Raw genomic sequence first — 23,184 nt, 5'->3', positions numbered from 1 at the left:
CATTCCCCTTGAAACCACCAACCATCCCCTCCCCCTGAAACCACCAACCACCCCTTCCCCCTGAAACCACCAGCCATCCCCTCCCCCTGAAACCACCAACCACCCCTTTCCCTGAAACCACCAACCACCCCTTTCCCCTGAAACCACCACCCACCCCTTCCCCCTGAAACCACCAACCACCCCTTTCCCCTGAAACCACCAACCACCCCTTCCCCCTGAAACCACCACCCACCCATTCCCCCTGAAACCACCAACCATCCCCTCCCCCTGAAACCACCAACCACCCCTTCCCCCTGAAACCACCAACCACCCCTTCCCCCTGAAACCACCAACCACCCCTTACCCTTGAAACCACCAACCACCCCTTCCCCCTTTAACCACCACCCACCCCTCCCCCCACTTTTCGCCCGCCCCCCCCTACTTATGGGACCACTCCGCCTCCCTGATATTATAGTTATTTCCTTGCGTATTGCATAGAAATTTGCAAGCGTCTAAACCAGAAATCAGACAAGGCATTCTAATCAGACTAGGATCCACACAAATAATTTAAGAAACCATATTTATAATGCCTTTCCATTGATTCTAGCTGATTTTACTTGGTAAATAGCTATTTTTATTATTTTAATATTTTTTATCTAGCACCTCTCTAGGTTTGATGGGCTCAATGAAACGAGCTGCAAATCGAGCCTAGTACACCCCTGACCGTTTTTAGTATCTGTTTAGTATTTGCTTAGTATCTGGGGGATTAGTATCTAGGATCACCGCGGTAAATAAAACAAGGAGAATTTTTAGAAATTAATAATGCAGTGTTCTCTTTCATTTGCTCTTTTATTTTTTAAAGGTTTAGAAATACACAAAAGGTTAAGAAATACACAAAAGGATGTGTGGGAAATAAATGTCTGGGGCTCTTTGTAAATCCACATGAATAAAAACCGAATAACATCTTGTAATTGAAGGTGATATAAGAACTGAAAAACCCTCTTTTATCATCACTTGAGCTTCACCGTCGAACGCGTCGAAGCAAAATGAAGATTTGTTATCTGATTATCGCCTTGATATTGGCCGCGCTTTATGGCGTCGAGGGTATTCCTAAGAAACCTAAGGAGAGACCAAGAAAAGGTAGCAAAATTTGGGTTGAATAGAGATGAAAATTGTTTGAGAAAATCTAGATGTTTATAGAAGTTCTCGTCGAATAAGTTATGTTAAAAAAGAAAAAGGAAAAGAAAGAGTGATGTATCTACAAATGCATTAAAACCTGTATTACCTAGTAGTATAACCATTACTAAAGTTTTATAGTCGTAGCTACCTAAAATATCCATAGGATTAATAGGAGATATGTATAACAGATCATACATAGGAAATATAAAGTGATCGTCTTTAATATATATTTTTGTGGACTACTTAGAAAAACATTGCCTACACCTCTAACAAAATTTACACGAATTAACTCAGCAACTCTTACAGGTCGAAAGATACCTGACCGACTTCTCCAAATCCTCAAGAAACAAACAAGTGCAGGGGGACGAATCTACACAATCAACGAAGGTTTACATTTTTTCGATGATCGCAATCTTAATTCTTATTGTGATTTAATTATGAGGGTGAATTGCCGGATTAGCAAAATCGTAGTATGATATCTTAATTATATTTAGGGGGGACGTTGGGGGGTCCAATTACAGCAATACCGCACAAAATTTTCGAAAATACCGCAATACCGAAGGAAATATCGGAATTACCGCAATACCGCACAAAATTTTCGAAAATATCGCAATACCGAAGGAAATATCGGAATTATCGCATACCGCACAGGAGGAAGAGGTCTTGAAGAGCTGATGCACGACACCCAGACATTGTTATTTTTTTACCGAATTACCGCCGTTTAAAAGGCAAAATCTCGCATCTCACAGTGAAATACGGCATTTTTTTTTTTTGCTATTTTACCGCAATATCGTACAAAAAATGCCGATACGGCGATACCCCGAACCCCAACGTCCCCCACCCCCTATTTACGTCTCTGCTTTTCAGGGATGCAAGTGGCTAGTCACCTTTTCCAAGGCGATATCGCGATGGATTTACAACAGCTCGAGAAACTAAAAAAGGGAAACCGGAAGCCAAATAGGGGATTGAGGCAAGACGACCACCCCGCAAAACGCAACGCTGTAAGACAACTGAAAATGATATGGAGGACTAGGAAAGTGCCATATACAGTACATGCTGACGTCGGTTGGTATTAAAGAATGTCGATCAACTACTCCTTTTGTTATTGTTTATAACTGAACATACAACGGTTTATTCACAAGATAACTAATAGCAACGCACGAATAAGGTCTGATATGTTATTGTCGATATTTGATTGAAAATATCTTTGGTAACTCACTCTGAATTAGCCGATGCAAATGGATTCTTTGTGTGACTTTGCGGGAGTGTAAAAAAGCAGTGTGGGCATAGCGCAGAGGAAGATCCGAGAGGGGTGGGTGATATAACCATCTGACGGCAAAATTACTTCCTGGGAGCAAAGCTTCGGGCAGAAGTTAAAGAAAAAAGGGAGTTTCTACCATAGTGACTTTCCTATCAATTTATGTTTTTCAGTTGCAGCAGGCACTTCCAAACTCAACGACGCTATCAACCAGTTCAAGACCAAATCCTGTATTGAGTTTGTACCGCGAACGAACGAGGAGAATTACATTCAGTTCGTAAAAGAAGATGGGTAATTATTCACACAAAAAAAAGGAAGAGCAGCACTGGGGTATGCAAAGCTAGGACAGGATAATTGATGACATTTATAAAGTGGTGCAGGTCTGTATAATGTGCACATCAATATATTCTTGGCGATGTTTTTACAGTTGTTGGTCGTATAAGGGGGTGCATGTTTGTGAAATATCAATGTCGAGGACATTTATACCGTTGCTGATGGTCGTATAAGAGGTAATACCTTTTTGATATTAATAGCATTGTTGATTACATTCATACAATTGCTGTTGGTCGTATAAGAGGTAACACGTCTATATTATTAATAGCATTGTTGATGATGTTCTTGTAGTTGCTGGTCGTATAAGAGGTTACACGTCTATAATATTAATAGCATTGTTGATGATGTTCTTGTAGTTGCTGGTGGTCGTATAAGAGGTTACACGTCTATAATATTAATAGCATTGTTGATGATGTTCTTGTAGTTGCTGGTGGTCGTATAAGAGGTTACACGTCTATAATATTAATAGCATTGTTGATGATGTTCTTGTAGTTGCTGGTGGTCGTATAAGAGGTTACACGTCTATAATATTAATAGCATTGTTGATGATGTTCTTGTAGCTGCTGGTCGTACAAGGGGATGCAGGGTGGCATGCAAAAAGTATCTATCGGTGATGGGTGTAATGACGTGTCCATTATCATCCACGAGCTGTTACACGCCCTGGGAGTCGCGCATGAGCAGTCGAGACCTGACAGAGACGCGTACTTGGAGGTGCTTCCGGCAAATATCATCGCTGGTACGTATATTACCCCTCCCCTTCTTATGCTACCTCTCTCTTCTCCTTTCTTACCGCTCCTAAGCGCGCCTAGCCCCCGTCCCCTCCCCTATCTGTAGTAACGAAGAACTTTCATTTTATTAAAGGCTATGATTTATTTTTTTAAAAAGGCACTGAATGCAATTTCGAGAAATTGACCTACGATCAAGCCGATACGGACAATCAATCCCTTCCAAATGTATGTCTGGCTTTGTTATTGAATTCCTTTTTTTTGAAATCAAAAAGGTCTAGAACACAATTTTCAAAAACTGTCCTACGATCAAGCCGATACGCTAAGTCTGCCGTACGATTACGACAGCGTGATGCATTATGGGAAGACGGACTTCTCTAAAAATGGTCAGAACACGATGCAAGCCAAGGGCGATCCCAACAGGCAACTCGGACAGTACATCGGATTTACAGCCCTTGATTTGCAAAAGCTGAACAAGTTATACGACTGCAGTAGTAAGTATGGTTACCATCATCAACCTTCAACATAATCGTAAGAAAGAACTAAGAACTACATTATGAAATCATCATCATCACAACCATCATTATCAAACCATTATTGTTATCTGAATATTCATAACAAATATCATCATTATCATGATTATCATCAAATTTTATTTTAAGCTCCCTCTGGGGGATGGTCTTCGTGGAGTGATTGGAAACCTTGCGTTAGCGACGGAAAGAAAACCCGCCAGCGGTTTTGCACGGTAAAGTCTCTCTCCAGCTGTTCTGAAGCCACGGCCGAGGGGACTCAGGAGGAGACTAGGAACTGCGGCAGTACAAAGGGTAGGGGATTCCTCTCCCCTCCTCGAGCATTACTCTTTTTCTCTGTAATCGCATTTGTCAGTATAAGCACGGGTGGCCTAGTGTGTAAGCGCGTCGGCCTCTCACCGCTGTGGCCCAGGTTCGAATCCTGGCTCAAACTGTGGATTTTTCCGGGTTCCTGCCTTGATTCGAATTTGTGTTACAAGTGAGTTAAAGTTATTCTCCCGTGTTTCCAGTCTTCTCGGATAAGGACACTAAACCGGAGGTCCCGTCTCTTGAAGCTGCACTACATTAACCTGAACCGAAGGGGCGTAAAAGAACCACTGGGGACGCAATAAACCCTCTGGCAGTGACCACCCCCAGTGACAGTGCTTACAATGCTTACGAGTGCCATGTGTTAGAAAACTGTGTATTAGGTTATTATGCCACCCTCGATAAACAAGGATTATTGCATTTAATTGTATTGTAGTATAAAAACGACACAAATGGCATAATCCTCAAGCAAATGTCACCTTCCGTCTGAATGATCTATTTGAGACTAGAACAAAAAACAAATATTTAAGCGCGTTTCCAAATATTGTAATTAGGAGATGCCCAAGCGAAAGATTTAAAAGCATTATGCATATCAGTCAATCTTTCATTTTTCTAGCTCGCTCGGTCATTTCCTTTTTAGGCATTACATACCATATTTAGGAGTCCGCTTCAATCATTTATTTTTTCGCTTTTTCATCGCTTTAGAGCTTTGTAAGTTGATAATTTCCACGTATACCTGCAGGAATTCGTGTTTACTACGATTTTTCTGGCAGCCATCTTAGAAATGGAGCCTAGTCCCTAACATTTTAGAATATCACAGGTCTCCCGCGCGCTCGCCCCAGTCTCTTTTAGACAATTTAGAAAAACGACAGCCATTGATTGATATGCAGTATGAGTTCTTTTTTATGTGTATTTTATCGTGTAAAACCACATTTTCATCGCTGTACCAAATTGTGTGTTTAACACAGGGTTCATGTTATTGTAAAATGAATAATCATTTTCACAGTTGACGGTGGCTGGGGGGCGTGGTCATCATGGAGCACGTGCAGTGCCACGTGTGGAGGTGGCTCCCACTCTCGTTCCCGTTTGTGCAATAACCCGTCGCCTAGCAACGGAGGCGCCAATTGCGTTGGAGACTCTTCCCAAATCCAGACATGTAATACCCACTCTTGTAGCAACGCAGGTGAGATGTCACCTTAATTCCTTGATTATCACCGCTATCGCCCTCATACATGTCCCATCAATCACCGCTATCGCCCTCGTCAATGTCATAACAATCACCGCTATCGCCGTCATCGATGTCATCACAATCACCGCTATCGCCCTCATCAATGTCATCACAATCACCGCTATCGCCCTCATCAATGTCATCACAATCACCGCTATCGCCCTCATCAATGTCATCACAATCACCGCTATCGCCCTCATCAATGTCATCGTATCAATCACCGCTACTTACTTTATTCATCTTGGTTGTAAAGTTGTTCTAGACGGTTGTACAATGGACGGGTGGACCTTCCCCTACACGTGCGGCTGGGAGAACGATTTATCAAACTACGCAGACGATTGGTACGAGAACAGAGGTTATCCAGGAGATCACACCACAGGATCAGGTCAGTATGGCCTTGCTAATTCACTAAACACTAACACCAACATCAACACCAACACTTCCATCAACACTACCAATAGCAATACTTTCATCAACACTACCACCAACACCAACATGAACACCAACACTACTATCAACACTACCAATAGCAATACTTTCATCAACACTACCAGCAACATGACCACCAACATCATCACCAAGAACACCATCACTACCATCAGAGCCATCAGAACTACCATCCTTTCGTGTACTTTCCAGTTAAAAATGATTTTATGAAGTTATTAAAATAACTCTAAATATATTTTGATGACTATATTTACCGATTATTAGCCACTGCGGCAATAACAGAATAAATTCAGGGTAGTGAAATTGTTTGTATCATTTGTAATTCCCACGCAGGGTACTTTGTACATCTGGCCTCTGATTACTTGACCTCCGGACAAAAGGCCCGCTGGCAAAAGGCCGGTTATCAAGCGACTAACGCGGCGTGTTTTGAGTTCTGGTACTACATGAACGGCGCGAGCATGGGTACACTCAAGGTTCTCGTGAAGACTAGTTCGGGTGAGACCCAAGTGTGGAGTGCCAGCGGTGACATGGGCGCGGCATGGAAGCATGCGCGAGTCACCATCTCCAGTGCACAGACCTACACCGTGAGTGATATATCACGATATAGATATTTAAAAATGATTTGGCAAATGATATTGGAAAACGAAAAAGTGAAAACAAGAAAGTGGCGAAATCTATAAGAAATAAATTTTTAGATGTATCCCTACAGGATATTATTGATTGACTTGGGCGCAGCCCAGCAACCGGCTTGTTTCCTTCTTTGATTAGAAGCTACTCCCAAGGGGCTCTCGTAATTAAAGGTTAGAGGTTTTTGTTAAAAAGAAATCATACATGTGACAAATGTTCTGGCTGACTTTCCCTCCTATATTACCTACATCTCTACTTATTAGTGGATCCAAGGGTATTTAAAAAAATAACCGTACTTTGAACCATCCTTTGAACGATCCTAAATCCGTCTCTTTGTTCTTAGAAAAACAAAAAATCAAGTAGTAGATTCTTTTTGTGCTGCCTAACACATGACTAATGTTTCTCATTTCTCAGCTGGTGTTTGAAGGCACCAATGGAGGGTCTCAGAGTGATTTCCTCATCGACGACTTTAAGCTATCAAGCCTGGCGTGCCCGTAAGGTAAGAAGGAAGAGAAGTCATTGGCATAAATCTCCAGCAGATTGTTTAGAAGGATAATTAATTAATCATTCTATAAACATGAAAACATGAACCAAGCTCTGGGGGTGGCGTTGGGACGTTTTTGCCCCTTGCAATTCTCCCCACCCCCTACCTGCGCTTCCAATGTGTTACTTTTCAGGCCCGTACCCAGGTTTTTTTTTTTTTTTTTTTGGGGGGGGGGGGGGAATCGAAATCCGAAAATGTGGATCTAATTTTTCCGGGAAGGGGGGGAGGTCTCTGACCACCCCCGAAAAAAAAAAAGATTTTTTTATGCCTTTGCAGTATCGCCATGGGATGTTTATTGTCGGATTTGGCTACATACCAAAGTGATCTAGCTTATGCTTTATAGTTTTGTCTAAAAATAGCACGTCTATTAAGAATTGAAAGTGGGGGGGGGAGTGCGGGTTTGTTTTTTAAAAAAAGGATTTGCAACATACCTAATAGAACACTTTTTGTCCTATCTTCCTCCTCAGGTACATGGTGCTGGCCGACACCCGAAAAGCACGTAGATATACAGTGATCGGTCAAACTATTAGAATAGCTAAAAAATGTGGGTTTGTCAAACATATTACAAGTGGGTCATAAAAGATTAAATAAAACGCTTTAGCAGCTTAATCATACGATGTTGATTTATTTATTGCTAACATAAATGATTCATAGGATTCCTGTCTTGAGAGATCCTTCGCTGTTGACACCATTTCAATCGATCAAGTATTTTTTGTTAAATCTGAATACACGTCATTGCCCGCCAATTTCGTTGCTATGGGAACCATACTATTTGACACGCCCCCTCCTTGACTCGGAGGTCATCTAGCGCGATATCACTTGTATAGCCCGTGCCTCGCTCACCCTCAATCATTATCTGCCAAGAGAAAGAAAGACTTGAAGGAGAAATAAAAGAAGATGATAATGTGCTGGAGATAAGGAAAAAAACAGACAAGCCGTAATAGAAAGATTAGGTGGTCTGCGTGGGCTTTAGAAGGAGAAAGAATCAACACAAGGTTGGGGCTGAATGGACGCCTCTCTAAAACACAGATTTGCGGCAACACCGCTTTGTTGTGGTGCGATAAATGCGCGCGTCTCATGCGCCCGAAATTTCATAAGGCTTGACCATTTAGTTTTAAAGATTGTAGTTTACCGCTAGACTCACCTCAAATGGAGATTCACTTCCAAACATTATGCTTGCCTCATGCCATTCGTTACCTTGGTTACCGTCAATCTCCCAAAGCTTGTAAACTCCAGCTTCATTCTTGACGTACACTCTGAGAGATCCCATTGCTTTACCGTACATGTGATACCAGAACTTCAGGCAGATCGCAGGCCTGCGAGGGTATCGTCTACTGACCAGTCGACCTTTGTCGCCCTGTTGATAAGGATAGGAGCCCTCCAGGTAGATATAATACCCTAAGACATGAAGGGAAAATGTTTCAAATATAAGATCACATCAAATAAGGAGGAGAATTCCACTTAGCCAGTAACAGCAAATTGGGGTCTTTCAAGACCGATCTCCAAGAAAACTCCCGTCGTGCCCATATAGGCACTGTATTAAGTCTGTTAAGTCGTCGGGAACTATGCGTAGTCAAAATACAAACTTCGTAGTCATAATTCACCTTCCCCTCATCTTCCAACATTTCTTTGCGATGCGCGCGTGGAACCGAGGATAAAAACAAACTTTGTCATCTTGTTTACAATTTTGACGCCTGACCTCGGTTTCACCCGCGCGTCGAAAAGAGTTGTGGGAAAAAGTGAGAAAGGCAGAGCCGTAGCAGGCATCGAAATATTGGGAGGCACACTACAGAAATATTTAGAAAATATTTGGGGGCACAGCCACGCCCCTACTGGTCATGTCCTTATGATTTTTGAAATTTTGACAAATATTGTGGGGGGGGGGGGGGGGCAGTTCCCTACCCCCTGCTACGGCCCTGGAGAGGTGAATATCAATCAATCTTGTTTTGAAAACAACCGTTTTTCTAGCTCAGTGTACGTCGAGTATTTCCACATTAACTTTCAAGAATTCGTGTTAACTACTATTTCGCGAGGTCGCCATTTTGGGAATAAGTTCAGACCCTATGCAGGCCCGCCTACACGAGTAGGCGGCCCTAAAAAGTAAGTTTTACTTGACAAGAAAAAGTTGCTCGAGTAGACGGGAAATTTGTCAAGTTTTTCCTTGACAAGTTCACTTGTTCAAAAGCTGGCGTGTTTGCTATTATTACAAGTTTCACTTGCCAAGTGCACAAAGTTGATCGTGTCGATGCTCAACGAGTTTTACTTGACAAGTGCACAAAGTTGATCGTGTCGATGTTCAAAGAGTTTTACTTGACAATGATGAAAGTAGTTCCAAGGCCCCCTTTTCTCGCGCTTTGCACTATTCAAACAGCTGCTATTGTCGCCACGTTCTGTATCTTTTTCAGAGGCACCATTTTGTGATGGCAAGTAAAAATTACCCTGTGTATTCAGATTTAAAATTGCCCCTTTAGTATATCAAAGGTTTTCTGCTCGCCCCAGGCTCATTCTGTGATATGCAAACAAACAGCTTGCATACAACAGCTGCGGCTTTTGTACTATAATCAAAATACGGTCAAAATAAAACGAATTCCTTGACGAATTCTAATTACATGTTTGCGCCCGTGGTGTGGTCAGTGGATAATTGCTTTGTTTCCTACCAGAGCCCGTGGTATGGTCAGCAGCTGGTCCAGTGTTAGCACTCGTTGTTGGCATATTAGTTCGCCACCAGTCGAACACATACTTATCGGGGGAATGCGAATTTGTATAGTCATTTCTCCAGTCGCACTTTTTCGTAGAAAAGTCGCAGAAATCATCTGCAGGAAAAAAAAAGATAAAGCAAAGTTGGTGTTTAGAAAAAAATGATATTATTATATTTCGTTCACGAAAAAGAAATTTTCCGCCATGTAGGTAGGATAGGTAACTTATTCATAAAACGGGTTCTGGTTCAGATTTGCTCTCAGTCTTCTAAACCAAGCTAAAACAGCAGTCACGTGTCCAGGATGGGGGGACAAGACGAGTTCGCCTCCGGTTTACACCTTCGTTGATAGCTAAGAAGACTGATAAGTTTATGTTTGTATTTGGATAGAAAAAGTTTCTAGATGGATCCAGTGACATATTACCAGACCTTAAGATGCCGTTTTGAACTAAATTGATCCATGGTCAGTGAATTACTACTCTGGACCCCACCCTGCGTATTTCAGACACGCCCCTGAACTGTTCAGTGCGTGAACACGTGTGGGGGCACGTGCCCCCCCCCCCCCCCCCCAATATTTTGAAAAAATATAAGGAAATGACCAGTAGGGGCAAGGCTGTGCACCCCATTCCTTCTTAATCTTCTGTATTGTGCCCCCCCCCCCCCTAATATTTCTAGGCCTTCTACGGGCATTTACCTATTATCGTTGGTATTGTCGTTGCTTTATTGGTTGACCGTGACTCTGTCGTAGTTGGTGGCGCTGTCTCTGTTGCCGCAGGTGATGTGGTCGCCTCTACTGCTGTAGATGTTGTTGCCTTTGTTGTTGAAGTTGATGGTGTTGTTGTTGCCTTTGTTGTTGAAGTTGATAATGTTGTTGTTGCCTTTGTTGTTGAAGTTGATGATGTTGTTGTTGCCTTTGTTGTTGAAGTTGATAATGTTGTTGTTGCCTTTGTTGTTTGTGATTTTGTTGCCTCTGTCGTTGAAGTTGACTGTGATGTTGTCGCATCTGTCTTCTGAGTTGATAGGAATGTATTTGCCTCTGCTGCCGTTTGTGTTGATGCTGTTGCCTTTGTTGTTGTGGGTGTTGTTGCCTTAGTTGTTGTTGGTGTTGTTGTTGTCATTGGATCTGATATTGGTGCTGTTGCCTTTGATGGCGTTGTTGTTGGCGGTTTCGCTTTTGTTGGAGGCCTTTTGCATGGCTCAATTTTTATATCATCAAGAGCAAAATCACTTCGATATGCCCGCTCAACAGAAATCGTTGCTTGAAACGCAACCTGTAACAGAGTAACACAACCTGTAACAGAGTAACGCAACCTGTAACAGAGTAACACAACCTGTAACAGAGTAACGCAACCTGTAACAGAGTAACACAACCTGTACCAGAGTAACGCAACCTGTAACAGAGTAACACAACCTGTAACAGAGTAACGCAACCTGTAACAGAGTAACACAACCTGTAACAGAGTAACGCAACCTGTAACAGAGTAACACAACCTGTACCAGAGTAACACAACCTGTACCAGAGTAACACAACCTGCTGTAAAACAGTTAACGCCCGAGTCACGTGTACATTGGATAATGGTTGCGATATATATATGATTATGATGAGATGATTAAAAAATGATGATGACAACTACCACAACATCGATAAAGATAATGAAATTCAATAAAATCAGAAAAAAAAAACGAAGCGGAGTATTCTCAAACCTTGTAGACGTGTCCCCGCGGTGCTATCTCCACCTTTCCCTCTCCCCAGTCCATCCCTTGCTCGCCCTCTTTGCTCCATAAACTTTGTCCTGACCCCGCCACTTCGTCGTACACTAGCAGGTCCAGGCGGCCCATGTCAGCCCCGTGCATGCTGTACCAGAAGTGGACGCACTGGCGCGTGTCAGGTGGAATCTCGGGACTTATTATGATCGCTTGTTCTCCTAATTTCGCATGAGATGACTCGACAAATAAGTAATGTCCTGTCAAACAAACGGCGCATTAGGATGCACTCTTCATAAAGAAATGCGATGTTTTTCATCGACTCAAACATATTTTTCAACTCAAACAAGAACTCGATTTTCCCGTTTTCTTGAATTTGAACCTCATTTTAAGCAATGTGCTTTTCCCAGAGTAGCTCGAACATGAAACCTATTTTAGTTTATTTTGGCCATATTTCACCCGCCCGTGGGGGAGGGGGGGGTCGTTGTGCGGCGGCGGGGCAACTTGAAAATATATCTTGCGTGGTTAAGTGGAAACGCAATAAGATTGTCCATAATTTTTTTTCAGGATTTTAATACAAATACGAGTGTATTACTTTTCAATCGACCCAAATAACTCGAACCCCCGTAAACTCAAACTGACTTCTGTGTCTCCCTTTAGAGTTCGATTAAGCGGAGTTCTTTTGTATCAGATTTATGATCTCCCTGTGTACAAGTGTATGAGTCTGTTTAAGAACCCCTTTTCCCAAGTGCAATTGCAAATCTCCAATCTGATTACCCAGATGGTGGTCTACCCGTGGTCTAGTGAGTGGCGAATGTAATTTTTAACCGGCTTTGTTAGTTTAACTTTTAGCTATTCTGCATTAGACCCCTTCCTCTCTTCTTGTGCAATTGCAAATTTCATACCTGACCCAGATGTGTGGTCTCCCTGTGGTCCAGTGTCTGAAGACGGAGTAACACCCTGCGTACGTTGCCATTTAAGTTTATACACAGTCTGCTTTGGAAGCCAGTTACAGAGCTCGCTTTTCTCGAAATCACAATCATATATGCCTGAAAGAAACATTAATAAAACAAACATGAAAATGTGAATTTATTGAATTCTCGGAATCGCACCCATACATAATAGATTTTATTAATCAACAACTACTCGAATGTTCGGCGGATTTTTCAGGAGGCAGGCTCTAAACCGAGACAAAATCCGTATCAATAAGACAAATAATTATGATAATTATAGAGACAAGTGCCTCGGTTAGCCCAATACTGGTTCTTGCCTAAGATCAATAACACTTTCCCCCCCCCAAAAAAATGATAATAATTAGAACGACAACAACAATAATAATAATTAGAACGACAACAACAATAATAATAATTAGAACGACAACAACAATAATAATAATTACTAATAATAATAATAATGTTACTAATGATAATTTGCGGATAATGATAAAAATGATGGAAAAAATAATCATGATTTACTAGTTCTTTGTTTGCTCTCAATCCACTAACTTAAATATTATTTATCATTTTAAAAACCATGTATTTTCATATTATTCATGTGGTTTAGATCATTTGATTTTTTTACATAAATAATAATGATAACGGTATCAATCATTATAATCATACTAATGATGATTATGATGGTGAACCTTCCTATTATTATATCATCTTACGGAATATCGAAAAGTCATCAAACATACTGACCCAAGTCACAGCTTCCGTCGTCACACGCTTGTCTACCCTTGTTAAGTCCTATGCAAGGTTTCCCGCCATGTGATGGCGCAGGGTCATCGCACCGCCTCGTTCTGGTGTAGGAGCCCTGACCACATGACACAGAGCAAGCTGACCATGATCCCCAGCGGCCCCAGTGTCCGTCGATTGGTGCTTCAACACGAATATTTAAAGATCTCAAAAGAGCAATTGTCAGCCACTTCTTTGTTTTTATTGGTAGACAAATTATGAGAAGTATCAAAATAACCACCTAAAAATACAATAGTGTGGTTTCTTCACTAAATTGAAGCAAAAATATCGCAACACTTCCCGCTAATCAGCCGATGGAAATGGATGCTTTCTTTCACTTCGTGTTAGGGTGACAAAATGGCGACAGACAGAGACTTTTAGTAGAAATAGAAAATTTCCAAGTACGATAGGCTGTTTGGGGCACGCAGGTCTGAAAGAACAATAGAGCCCGGTTCCTCTAACATGAAAAAGAAACCCGCTTTATTGAGCATTGCAACATTTTCCATTGAACCAGAAACAAATAAGGCCCTCTGCAACAGCAGTCGGGCAGTCGAGGGTGGTGGTGGTGGGGGGAGGGGGTGGGGTTTGTTGGCGCAGTTGCAAGACATTTCCCTTTAGTTCCCAGGCCATACACTAGGTTCCGGGTTTGATACCTGATTCTCTATACTCCTAAGGTCTCCCTTCCTCCACAAAAAACAACAAGTCACACAAAGCATCCATTTCAATCGGCCATTTCAAGCGAATAACCAAGATATTTTCAATCAGATATCGTCAATAACATATCAGACTTCATTCTTGGAATGTAAATTTTGTTTCCTTGTGAATAAACCGCTGTATTTTCAATGATAAACAATAACAAAGGTTAGTGGGTGATCGAAATTCTTTAACAGCTCCAGACACCCTTAGCCTCTAGTGTTTCGTGGTCACCAGTCGTATAGTGGCTAGGCCTATTTAGCTTTAAAAAGCGTGTTGAACTTGCAAAATGCGAGTACTATTTTCTACTCACCGTTGCACTCTTGGTCGCTGCATTGATGGATTTCTATCTGAGCACCTGGACAAGAGCTGGGGTCCTCTGAGGTGCAGAAACGCTGGCGATACTTCTCACATAGCTGGCGGTCACATGGCGTAAACCGAGACCACGAGGTCCAACCACCCGTAGCCCCTAGAGAGAGGTACATGACATTTAGAGGTAGATTCAGGTATCTTTAACCCCTAGAAAAATGTCCATTGAATGGGGTGATCCAGCCATCCTTAGCCCCAGAATGTCAAAGACAAAAAAATTAGCCAAATTAAGATTTACGACGACGGAGAGTCGACGAGGGCATACACGCAAGATTTCAGCCCGCGTTACCGCATTTTTCTTTTAGCGCGCGGAGAAGTACAACATGTGCGCCGTCTTCGTCCATTTACTGTAGTAAATTTAAAGTTCGCTATTAGCAAGTTTTGTATTGTCTAAAATATGGTTCTACTTACTCTTGCAATCATAAAGAAGGTTGATTTTCATGATATCAAGGGAGCTAAGTCCGTCAGTTCGTCCCAGTCCCCTAGTCGGGTCACCAAGAGCCTGTATTGTGGCTTTTTTATTCTTACTGAAGCTTTGGCGACCATAATGCATCACGCTCTCATAGTCGTAAGCCACCCCTAGCGTGTCAATCATGTCATGCCCATATTTGGCAAACTCGTGCTCTTGTCCTAGAAATAGTAAAATTTGGATATTGGTCGGAAAGACAGCAAGTCAATAAAGAGACAAATGGACTGAAAGACGGGTAGCTGGACAGGCAGGCAGGCAGATAAGGTCGGATAAAGGGTGAAGGGCCATGTGCATACCCAGGTTGGATGGGGGGGGGGGGGGGGGGGCATCGCGCAGTCATCGGTTTCATATGAAAAAAGCATAGAATTTGAAAATTCCTTAATTTAAGAAATGACCCACTTTGGCCGCAGGGGGGAGTGCACACACTCTGTGTACGCGATTGTGGGCGGACGGACGGACAGACAGACGGGCGAACAAAGGGAAGGGCGGACAGATAGACTGACAGACACCTTGTTCGATGTTCTCCCACATGACCTCCACGTGCTGGTCTCTATCAGGTCTCGACTGTTCGTGCCAGAAGCCAATTGCGTGCATCATCTCGTGTATGATGGTCCCAGAGCGGTTACAGCCATCGCTCAGGGTGATACCCTGGGCTCCTTCCGTCAACCACGTTTTGCCAACCCTCGACTTACACCTGTTCCATTCGTTATAAAATGTATAAGTTGTCATTGATGATAAAATGTATAAGTTGTCATTGATGAGAGATAGAGATAGAGAGATAGAGAGAGAGATAGAGAGAGAGAGAGAGAGAGAGAGAGAGAGAGAGAGAGAGAGAGAGAGAGAGAAAAGAGGAGAGAGACTAGAGAGACAGTGAAAGGTGTTTACATCAGCGCGAGTTATTTGTCGAAATAGCAATAACAGACACCGACAATGTTATGCGCATGCGCTCTGACTTACGCCTGTCCGTATTTAAACAGGATCCAGTTTTTCTCGTTAGAGCGTTTTACCCATCGTAAGCAAGTCCCGGTATGGAAGGCCTGAGCCGCTGAGGCTATAGAATCTTTGAAACCTTTGTTAACTGGAAATGTATAAAAAAGCATTGAAAGATTAAATTCATTTTATACTATTTTACAATCGAACGAATCTCATAATGACCATTAACCCCCCACCCCACCCCCGATATATTTTTATGTCTCTGCATCGTACTCCTCCCCCAAATATTTCCGGGCCTGCTACACCTTTCACCCAAAGGTCTCTCTGTCGCGGTAATTTTCCAGGTGGCATTTGCGGAAATTTCTAGTAGTTGGATCTTTCAAATTTTCTAGACAAAGTTGAAGAGGTGATGAGGAAAATTTTCGTGGTATTATAATTACCTAGTACGGTGTCTATTTCATACGGGATCGTGCGTGCTCTCCATAGCCCTTGGCGATGGAGATGTGCGTTACGCTTAGTGACGTCATCAAAGGTCTGGCTGCTAAGCAAGGAAACCTCGTCTGGCGTCAGCTCAATGTCGCCTTCGAAGAGATCTGGTGATTCGTCAGCATCTGATACAAGTAGAACATGCCACCATTTTATGGTATTTCTCAGTTTTATTAAAACTAAAGATGTAAATCACTAGATATAGACAGCCACCCCACAATTTTTTAGAAGGATAATTAGAAGGATTATTCGAATAAACATAGACTAACACTATTTTTTAATTTTTTTTTATAAAAACGTCTAATTTTCGGTCGAGGCTGGGCTGTTCTTATTTTTGGGACATTTTAGGTTAAAAATGTTCTTAACGATGTTCTTAAATTTTAGTGTAGATAAGAATATAATACCCAATGAATTATTAGGAAGAGAATTTATTACATAAATGATCAATTAGTTATAATAAGGTTGTTACTATGAGCACAAATTGATTCCTGCATTTTAGAACGCATCAGGACAAAAAAAAAGAAATTTTTTTCTGCTTTCTGAGCCTCGGCATTTTCTTACCAAGTTCTTATAATTTCGTGAAATCTCAGGCTGAACGTTCTTATAATAAGGTTCTTATAAAAAAGAGTGAAATCGAATCGATTCATTTGCATTTGTATTTGGAACGGTACATGAAAAAAGCGGCGTTTAAGCTAGGTTTAAGTGTTTGTTGTACTTGGGACATCAAGGCAGAGCCCCAAACACTTGATTGATTGACAGATATAGATGATAAAGCAGCTTTGTCAGCAAAAGAATTGCTTTCAATTGCACTAGAGAATCACCTATTGCATAAATATTTACCTAAACGCTGAATAAAGTTTACCTTCATTTATTGCTATAATTCTTACCTTCATTTATTGCAATAATTCTTACCGTCATTTATTGCTATAATTCTTACCTTCATTTATTTCTATAATTCTTACCTTCATTTATTGCAATAATTCTGTCCGCGGCAGCCGTTGAAGGGTCTTTAAGGATTTCATGGTGTCTCATCTCTTCTTTCCGAACAATATACATTTCAAAAGAAATAAAAAACTTCGTGTTTTAGCTAGTAATCGGAATGAAATTTCTTTAGAATCATGCAATTTACCATTACAAAATCTGCTCAGTTGTAGTTACAATAGTGTAGTTGTATTTTTATTCTGACAATATATCAGTGTGTGGTACTGTGACTTTCAAATGGTAGTCACAATTTATGAAAACCGCACGCTTCCTGCGTCTTCCAAGGCTCGATGTGTCCTCATTTTTTATAAAATTGATCTATGAACTTCACTTTAACCACGCCCGAATGGTGGCACTGATTTTAACACGTAACTATGTTAAGCTTTATTTTGAAATCCATGAATAAAACTTTTAGTTACCATCTTTCTACTGACCTTGTCGAGACGAAGTTATAGGCGATGTCAAAGAACCCGACAGCCACCCAAGAGTAACTATCAACCTTAAAAACATGTCTCGGGAAAAAAAGCTCTCATCGGCGCGCGAAGGCTCCGGTTCACTACTTCAAAAGAAAATCTTCCAGTGCGGGAGTTTCGCCGAATTGTAACCAAGTAACCAAGACTTTAAAACGCACACTTTTGTGAAAAACTGAGTGTTTATTTTGCGAAGGATTTGCACTTTGGACACTGTAAACTCTTTAAAGCCTGAACAAATATTTGAATATCATAAACCAAAAAGGCGTTGTTTTCTTTTATGTACTCAAGCCTTCACTTCCCCATGTTTATCTTTACAAAGCTAGGAGGTGGGACCAAAAAATAATAATAATTGGTGTAAACAAAAGGTACATGACATAGTGAATGTACCCCAAACGGCTTTTGTAGATCAATGAAATTAGGTTTGACTTGTAGATAGATTAGATAGGATGATTGCTCATTTCAGTCCCTTAATCAAACAAGGAATCACATTTTACTGGGCTCACATTATATGTAAATAACACAACGCACAATGAGTGAAAATATCAAGATAGTTGATGAAAAATAGTAGGAAGTTTAATTGATGCATGTTTTACATACACCTTAGAAAATCTATCAAATATGGTTATATAGAATGTTAATATGATGTTCGAGAGGTCATTCAGTAAAGCTTAGACACTGAGGGAGTCTAAAATCGCATGAGAAATCATTACATCGTAGAAACCTTCAACACCTGCCATTTCAGGAGTGCAGCCTTGCTGATAAATGGTTACCCACAACCTCCGTATATCACGCTGACGTCATCAAGTGCTATGTCACTATGGTAACTGCTGCCACGAACCCCTTCAAACACGATCTATGACAAAATCAAAAAGAACGTTCGGGTCAGATATTAAGAACGCAAGCGCAAAAGAGGCCAATTTTTTTCCGCCGTTTTTTTTCCCGATTTTTGTGGGTTATTTTTCTGTTTTTTCTGCCAGGCTTTGCTTGCTTGTTTTTTAAGGGCCTAAGCCTTGCTCTTTTTTATTGGGGAGGGGGGGGGGGGAGAGGGAGAATCAGCCACCCCGTCAAACATCAAATGGTTGTCGAACGCAGGGTTAGAACATCACACGCCCCCTGTCCCCATCCCTACCTACACGCTTGCACTTAATGGTACCTTAAAGAACAGATGACTGCTGATTGACATCTCGGCCTTTCTCCATTCCTGACCTTGGTCACCCGAGCGCGACCACAGTCTAGTACGTCCAGCGGTATTATACACGAAAACAGACAGGCTTCCCATCGTTGAGCCATACATTGCGTACCAGAAGGACAAGCATATGGCCGGGGAGGCCTGGTACTGTTTGCTGACGAGTCGTCCCGTCATGCCTTGCGTGAAAGGAGAGGAGGATTCCAAGAGAATGTAATATCCTGAGGAAAGAGACGGGCACATAATGATACTTGCATTCTACGTGTTTACTAAATTGAGTAAGAACTGTAAAGAATTCCAATCACGCCGCCATTTTATGCTCCCACTCGATGCCACACATTTCCATTGGCCAATTCAAGCAAGTAAACAAGATATTTTCAATCGAATATCGTCAATAACGTACCAGACTTCACTCGTAGATTGTAATTTTGAAGTTTCCTTGCGGAATAAATATTTTTATCTATATCCTACTTTGCTGGATATAGATAAAAATACAAACATATATTTCAAAATCAATTTGTAAAATTTAAATCATTTTTTCTGAGTTGAGTCGATTTGATCTTTCTTAAGCCGATGATAAATCACACGGGAAGTGATCTTCGGGTATAGCGCCCGCATAGACAGCTGGGTCTCCGAGAGTGGGTTCGCAGACAACAAAGAGTTTAGCTAACTAACAACGGTTTACAAAAATAAAAAATCTGCTTTCCCAAAAAAGGTTCGGGACTCCTGTGTCCTCTTTTTTATCAAGTTAAAAATAATGAGGAAAAAATTAGGGAAAAAGTCGATCACAACGTAGAGTTGCTTTTTTACAATTTCAAATATCATATAGATAAAAAGTAACTATGTGTTGTGTCGATTTTTTAATTCTGCATGTCCCTAAATATCGACTCAGACCACAAGGTCCGACGCATACCAGCAGAATAGAAGTTTTAACAGTGGTTTTCTTTCTACGCGAATGGGTACGGGGAAAAGATTCAACCTAGGAAGTCCTGATATTTGAAGGCGCGATTGCCAAAAACGCGAAAAGAGTCGGTTTGGAGGAGATCAGAAGCGAAATCGAGACTGTTTTTGGAGTCCTGTGGTGCTGCCAATATGATGGATGTCGTCGACTTTTAATGAATGATATATAAATTTAGGCATTGCCTAAAAGCGGAGCTCCAAAAGACCAAATCTTTGATTATAGCTCCGCTATAAGTTCTTCTGTTACGCTTTTTTAAATAAATATAAGATTTTCTGTTACGCTTTTTTTTTAGATTAGAATTGTGAGCGGTTGGATAAATAGGGCTATATAAATAATCTATTTGCTATGCAAAACTGCACAAAGAAACAAAACAATACTAATAACGCTTTATCTCCATAGTACGGTGGCCCACAAGGGCACGGCAAAAAAATTTTCTTCATGGCAAAACTTTATTACCTCACGGCAGAACTTTATTATCTCACGGCAAAATTTTATTATCTCACGGCAAAACTTTATTATTTCACGGCAAAACTTATTTCTTCATGGCAAAATTTTTTCTTCACGGCAATTTTTTCTCTTCACGGCAAAATATTTTCTTTACGGCAAAATTCTCTACATTAAATAATGTATTAAGATTTTTTTGTGAACCAGTTGCATTTTCTAATATATTGATAACATAAATATAGCCTGATTTAGTCGAATCTTTTCATTTGCATGGACATTTAGCCGCTCGTTGTTAGGGGCTTTTGGCGCTTTTAGGCGGAAAAAGGCTGAAGGCGACTGAGGCTAAAGATGAACGTAAAAAAGTGGCGAGTAAGCATCAGTTTTAGTAATAGCGGAGCCAAGCGCGGCCGCAGGCCCCGCGCGTAGCTCCATAGGCATAGAAATATGGTATAGGTATGCGACTTGGTTTTTGTGGTCATCGCGCGGGTACCCTGTGGTGTCACTCGCCAGTCAGTCAGTCAGTCAGCCGCGCGACTCCCAGGCCCCACTCGGCCCCGAAATGGCGACTAAATACAAGCACGGAGCAAGGGAAAAAGTTCTCGTCGATTTGCGATGATTATTTATTTTGCCTCAAATTTTGTGACTTAAGGATAAAGTCAACTAGAGGAGATCTACTAACATTCATTCACGCCAAGATTTATCTGGTTTTAGCTAATAAATTTAAGCAAGTAGCAGTTCACATTAAAAAGCGAGCACAAACACAAGAAAGCGAAAAAAAAAAACAATGCAAGGTGAGTTTCGGACGACGATTTGTATTGTCTATTGAGGATATGACAGTTATTGGGCTTTTGTTGTCCTTTTTGTTTGCTTTAAGAATGCGAGTACTTTTAAGTACTAAATTAAAATTTAGTAATCAAATTATTTGAGCATAACAGCTTTTGTTTTGGCATTCTTCGTTTTATCTATATTCTTGGTTGTGTTGAAAATTTGACTCTGCCAAATTTTCGACTTTAATAAGACTTCTTCAGGGCAGATTGATTGGGTTGAGATATTTCATAAAGGCTAACCAATATCGTGTTGCATTTGTCAAATACTGCTAAAGAAGACCGTTCTTGTCTTTATATCCTGTGCTCTTAGTCCTAAGAAGATACATATCCTTAGAAGATACAGCAACTTTTTCAACTTACAAGAGAAATTTTGCTTACCGAGGATAAAAAAAAATCAACCCCTATTGTCAATATGTATTGTTGTTATTGTCTGCATCTTGCATCTCATGTGTTTATTTTTTTCAAATAGTTGTGGAAAATTAATTAGATTATAAATGGCTTGATGAAAAGATTGTTTTGAAAGATATAATAAATAATTGTTTTCACTCTTTCATGAACCAGGAACTACCTGAGGGCCAAGATGAATGCTAAAGACTGGAAGACATTTTAAAAAAAACCATGTCTTGGAGAGAACAGTAGGGAGTTCTTATTCACTAATCATTTGGTACCCCCACATCCATGGTCCCAGGAAAGGGTGGGGGATTAGACTTTTTTAAAAGCATGTTTCCAAGTTAAGAGTAAAAAACAGTCAATACCACCACCCCTCTTGACATATTCTGGTTAAAAAGTGGTCTAAAACCCCACATTAACCCCTGGCTTCTGCAGGACCATAAGGGAGGGGGCTCAAATGACTAGTTCATTACTATGTGATTCAGCAGTACACACTCAATATGTTTTTTTAGAACAAGATACTTATATAATATAAAACTAAAAACAAACTTTTGCTTTTTAAATAATAAATCTGTAAAGAAAACAGTTTTTTATCAACCTAAAGATAATGGGAATATTTTAGGAAAGTACTGAATATAATTGTCATATAATTATTATTGTTATATTTTCTTTTCAAACATTTAAAGAAGAGTCATATTTCTTCCTTTTACTTCTCCTACTTCTCCTATTTTTATGCAGTTGATGCTATTTGCTATTTCCCCTCTACACAAAAAATAAATTAATGAACAAATTTGATTTTTAAATTAGAAATTTTTATTTAGTACTTTCACTTATATCTTTTTTTAGGATTTCCTTTCCATGTCAGTCTCTTTCCCATTACATTTATTTTAGAGGTTTAGTTTTATTTTACTGGAATGGTTGGATCCAGGGTTTCTAAAAACACCAAAATATAATGCTTTACTGGATGTATATTTGTAGATATTAATTCCCATGAGGATGGGAAATCACCACATGGAAACTTCAGTATTGCATCTCATCTAAAACTGTGTCTGAAACTATACAATATCTTTGGAATCCTGTTTAATCCATTACTTGTTCTTTGTAAGGACAAAGCTTGTCAGAATGTAGCTTTACAAATGTACATTAATGGGACTTTTATGAGGGGAAGGTTTTTTTTAGGACAAGATACTTAAACTATATAACACTAAATAGCAACCATGTTCTTTTTCAATAATAGAATTTGAAGCTATATTCACATAGCTTGGATAGCATAGGCTTGGCCTCTTTAGAGGCCTGTGGTGGTGGAAGGGTTAAGATAATGGGAAAGGGGAAATGTCAATAAATACCCAATCAAATTATTTTCATTACTGTTATATTTTTTCACCAAACCTTTCAAGTTTAGTTGATTTCCTTTATATCTCCTCTCTCATCGACTATTTTTTTAGTCAATTGATATTCTTTGCTGTTTCCTCTCTACCCCAAACATAGATCAATGAAAGGGTTTGGTTTGAAATTAGAAGTTAGCATTTTAGCACTGTCAGTGATGTTTTTTCTCCATTGCATTCATTTTGGAGTAGGCCAACAACAACAACTATATGGTAAAGGGTGGGTGCACCAATATGTAATGCATTGAAGGAGATACATTTGTGGATTTTAATTTCCAGACATTTTTTCTGAATAT

At 40.5% G+C, this 23,184-nt stretch overlaps 2 protein-coding genes across 2 annotated transcripts; one reads left to right on the top strand and one right to left on the bottom strand.

Annotated features, from left to right (window-relative positions):
• Positions 1-972: 972 nt before the first annotated feature.
• On the top strand, positions 973-7,765 carry LOC5516561 (zinc metalloproteinase nas-14). Its single transcript, XM_001636634.3, has 12 exons — positions 973-1,119; positions 1,465-1,545; positions 2,026-2,223; positions 2,590-2,707; positions 3,310-3,485; positions 3,750-3,968; positions 4,137-4,298; positions 5,317-5,493; positions 5,792-5,923; positions 6,319-6,569; positions 7,027-7,111; positions 7,624-7,765. The coding sequence occupies exons 1-11, from the start codon at positions 1,026-1,028 to the stop codon at positions 7,108-7,110; spliced, it is 1,692 nt and encodes a 563-aa protein (XP_001636684.2). The 5' UTR covers positions 973-1,025; the 3' UTR covers position 7,111; positions 7,624-7,765.
• LOC5516623 (MAM and LDL-receptor class A domain-containing protein 1) lies at positions 7,762-19,053 on the bottom strand. The gene is made up of 15 exons (XM_032386467.2): positions 18,849-19,053; positions 17,657-18,548; positions 17,204-17,275; positions 16,196-16,366; positions 15,780-15,900; positions 15,332-15,516; positions 14,765-14,983; positions 14,298-14,453; positions 13,256-13,435; positions 12,461-12,604; positions 11,556-11,815; positions 10,546-11,122; positions 9,814-9,969; positions 8,301-8,554; positions 7,762-8,012 (listed from the first exon to the last, which is right to left on the bottom strand). Exons 2-15 carry the CDS (start codon positions 17,730-17,732, stop codon positions 7,911-7,913), a joined length of 2,673 nt encoding a protein of 890 aa, XP_032242358.2. The 5' UTR covers positions 17,733-18,548; positions 18,849-19,053; the 3' UTR covers positions 7,762-7,910.
• Positions 19,054-23,184: the final 4,131 nt, after the last annotated feature.

Source organism: Nematostella vectensis, chromosome 4 (assembly GCF_932526225.1).
Source record: "Nematostella vectensis chromosome 4, jaNemVect1.1, whole genome shotgun sequence".
NCBI classification, from domain to species: Eukaryota; Metazoa; Cnidaria; class Anthozoa; order Actiniaria; family Edwardsiidae; genus Nematostella; species Nematostella vectensis.
The sequence above is the reverse complement of the archived record's forward strand: the minus strand, read 5'-3'. Positions and strand labels throughout refer to the sequence as shown.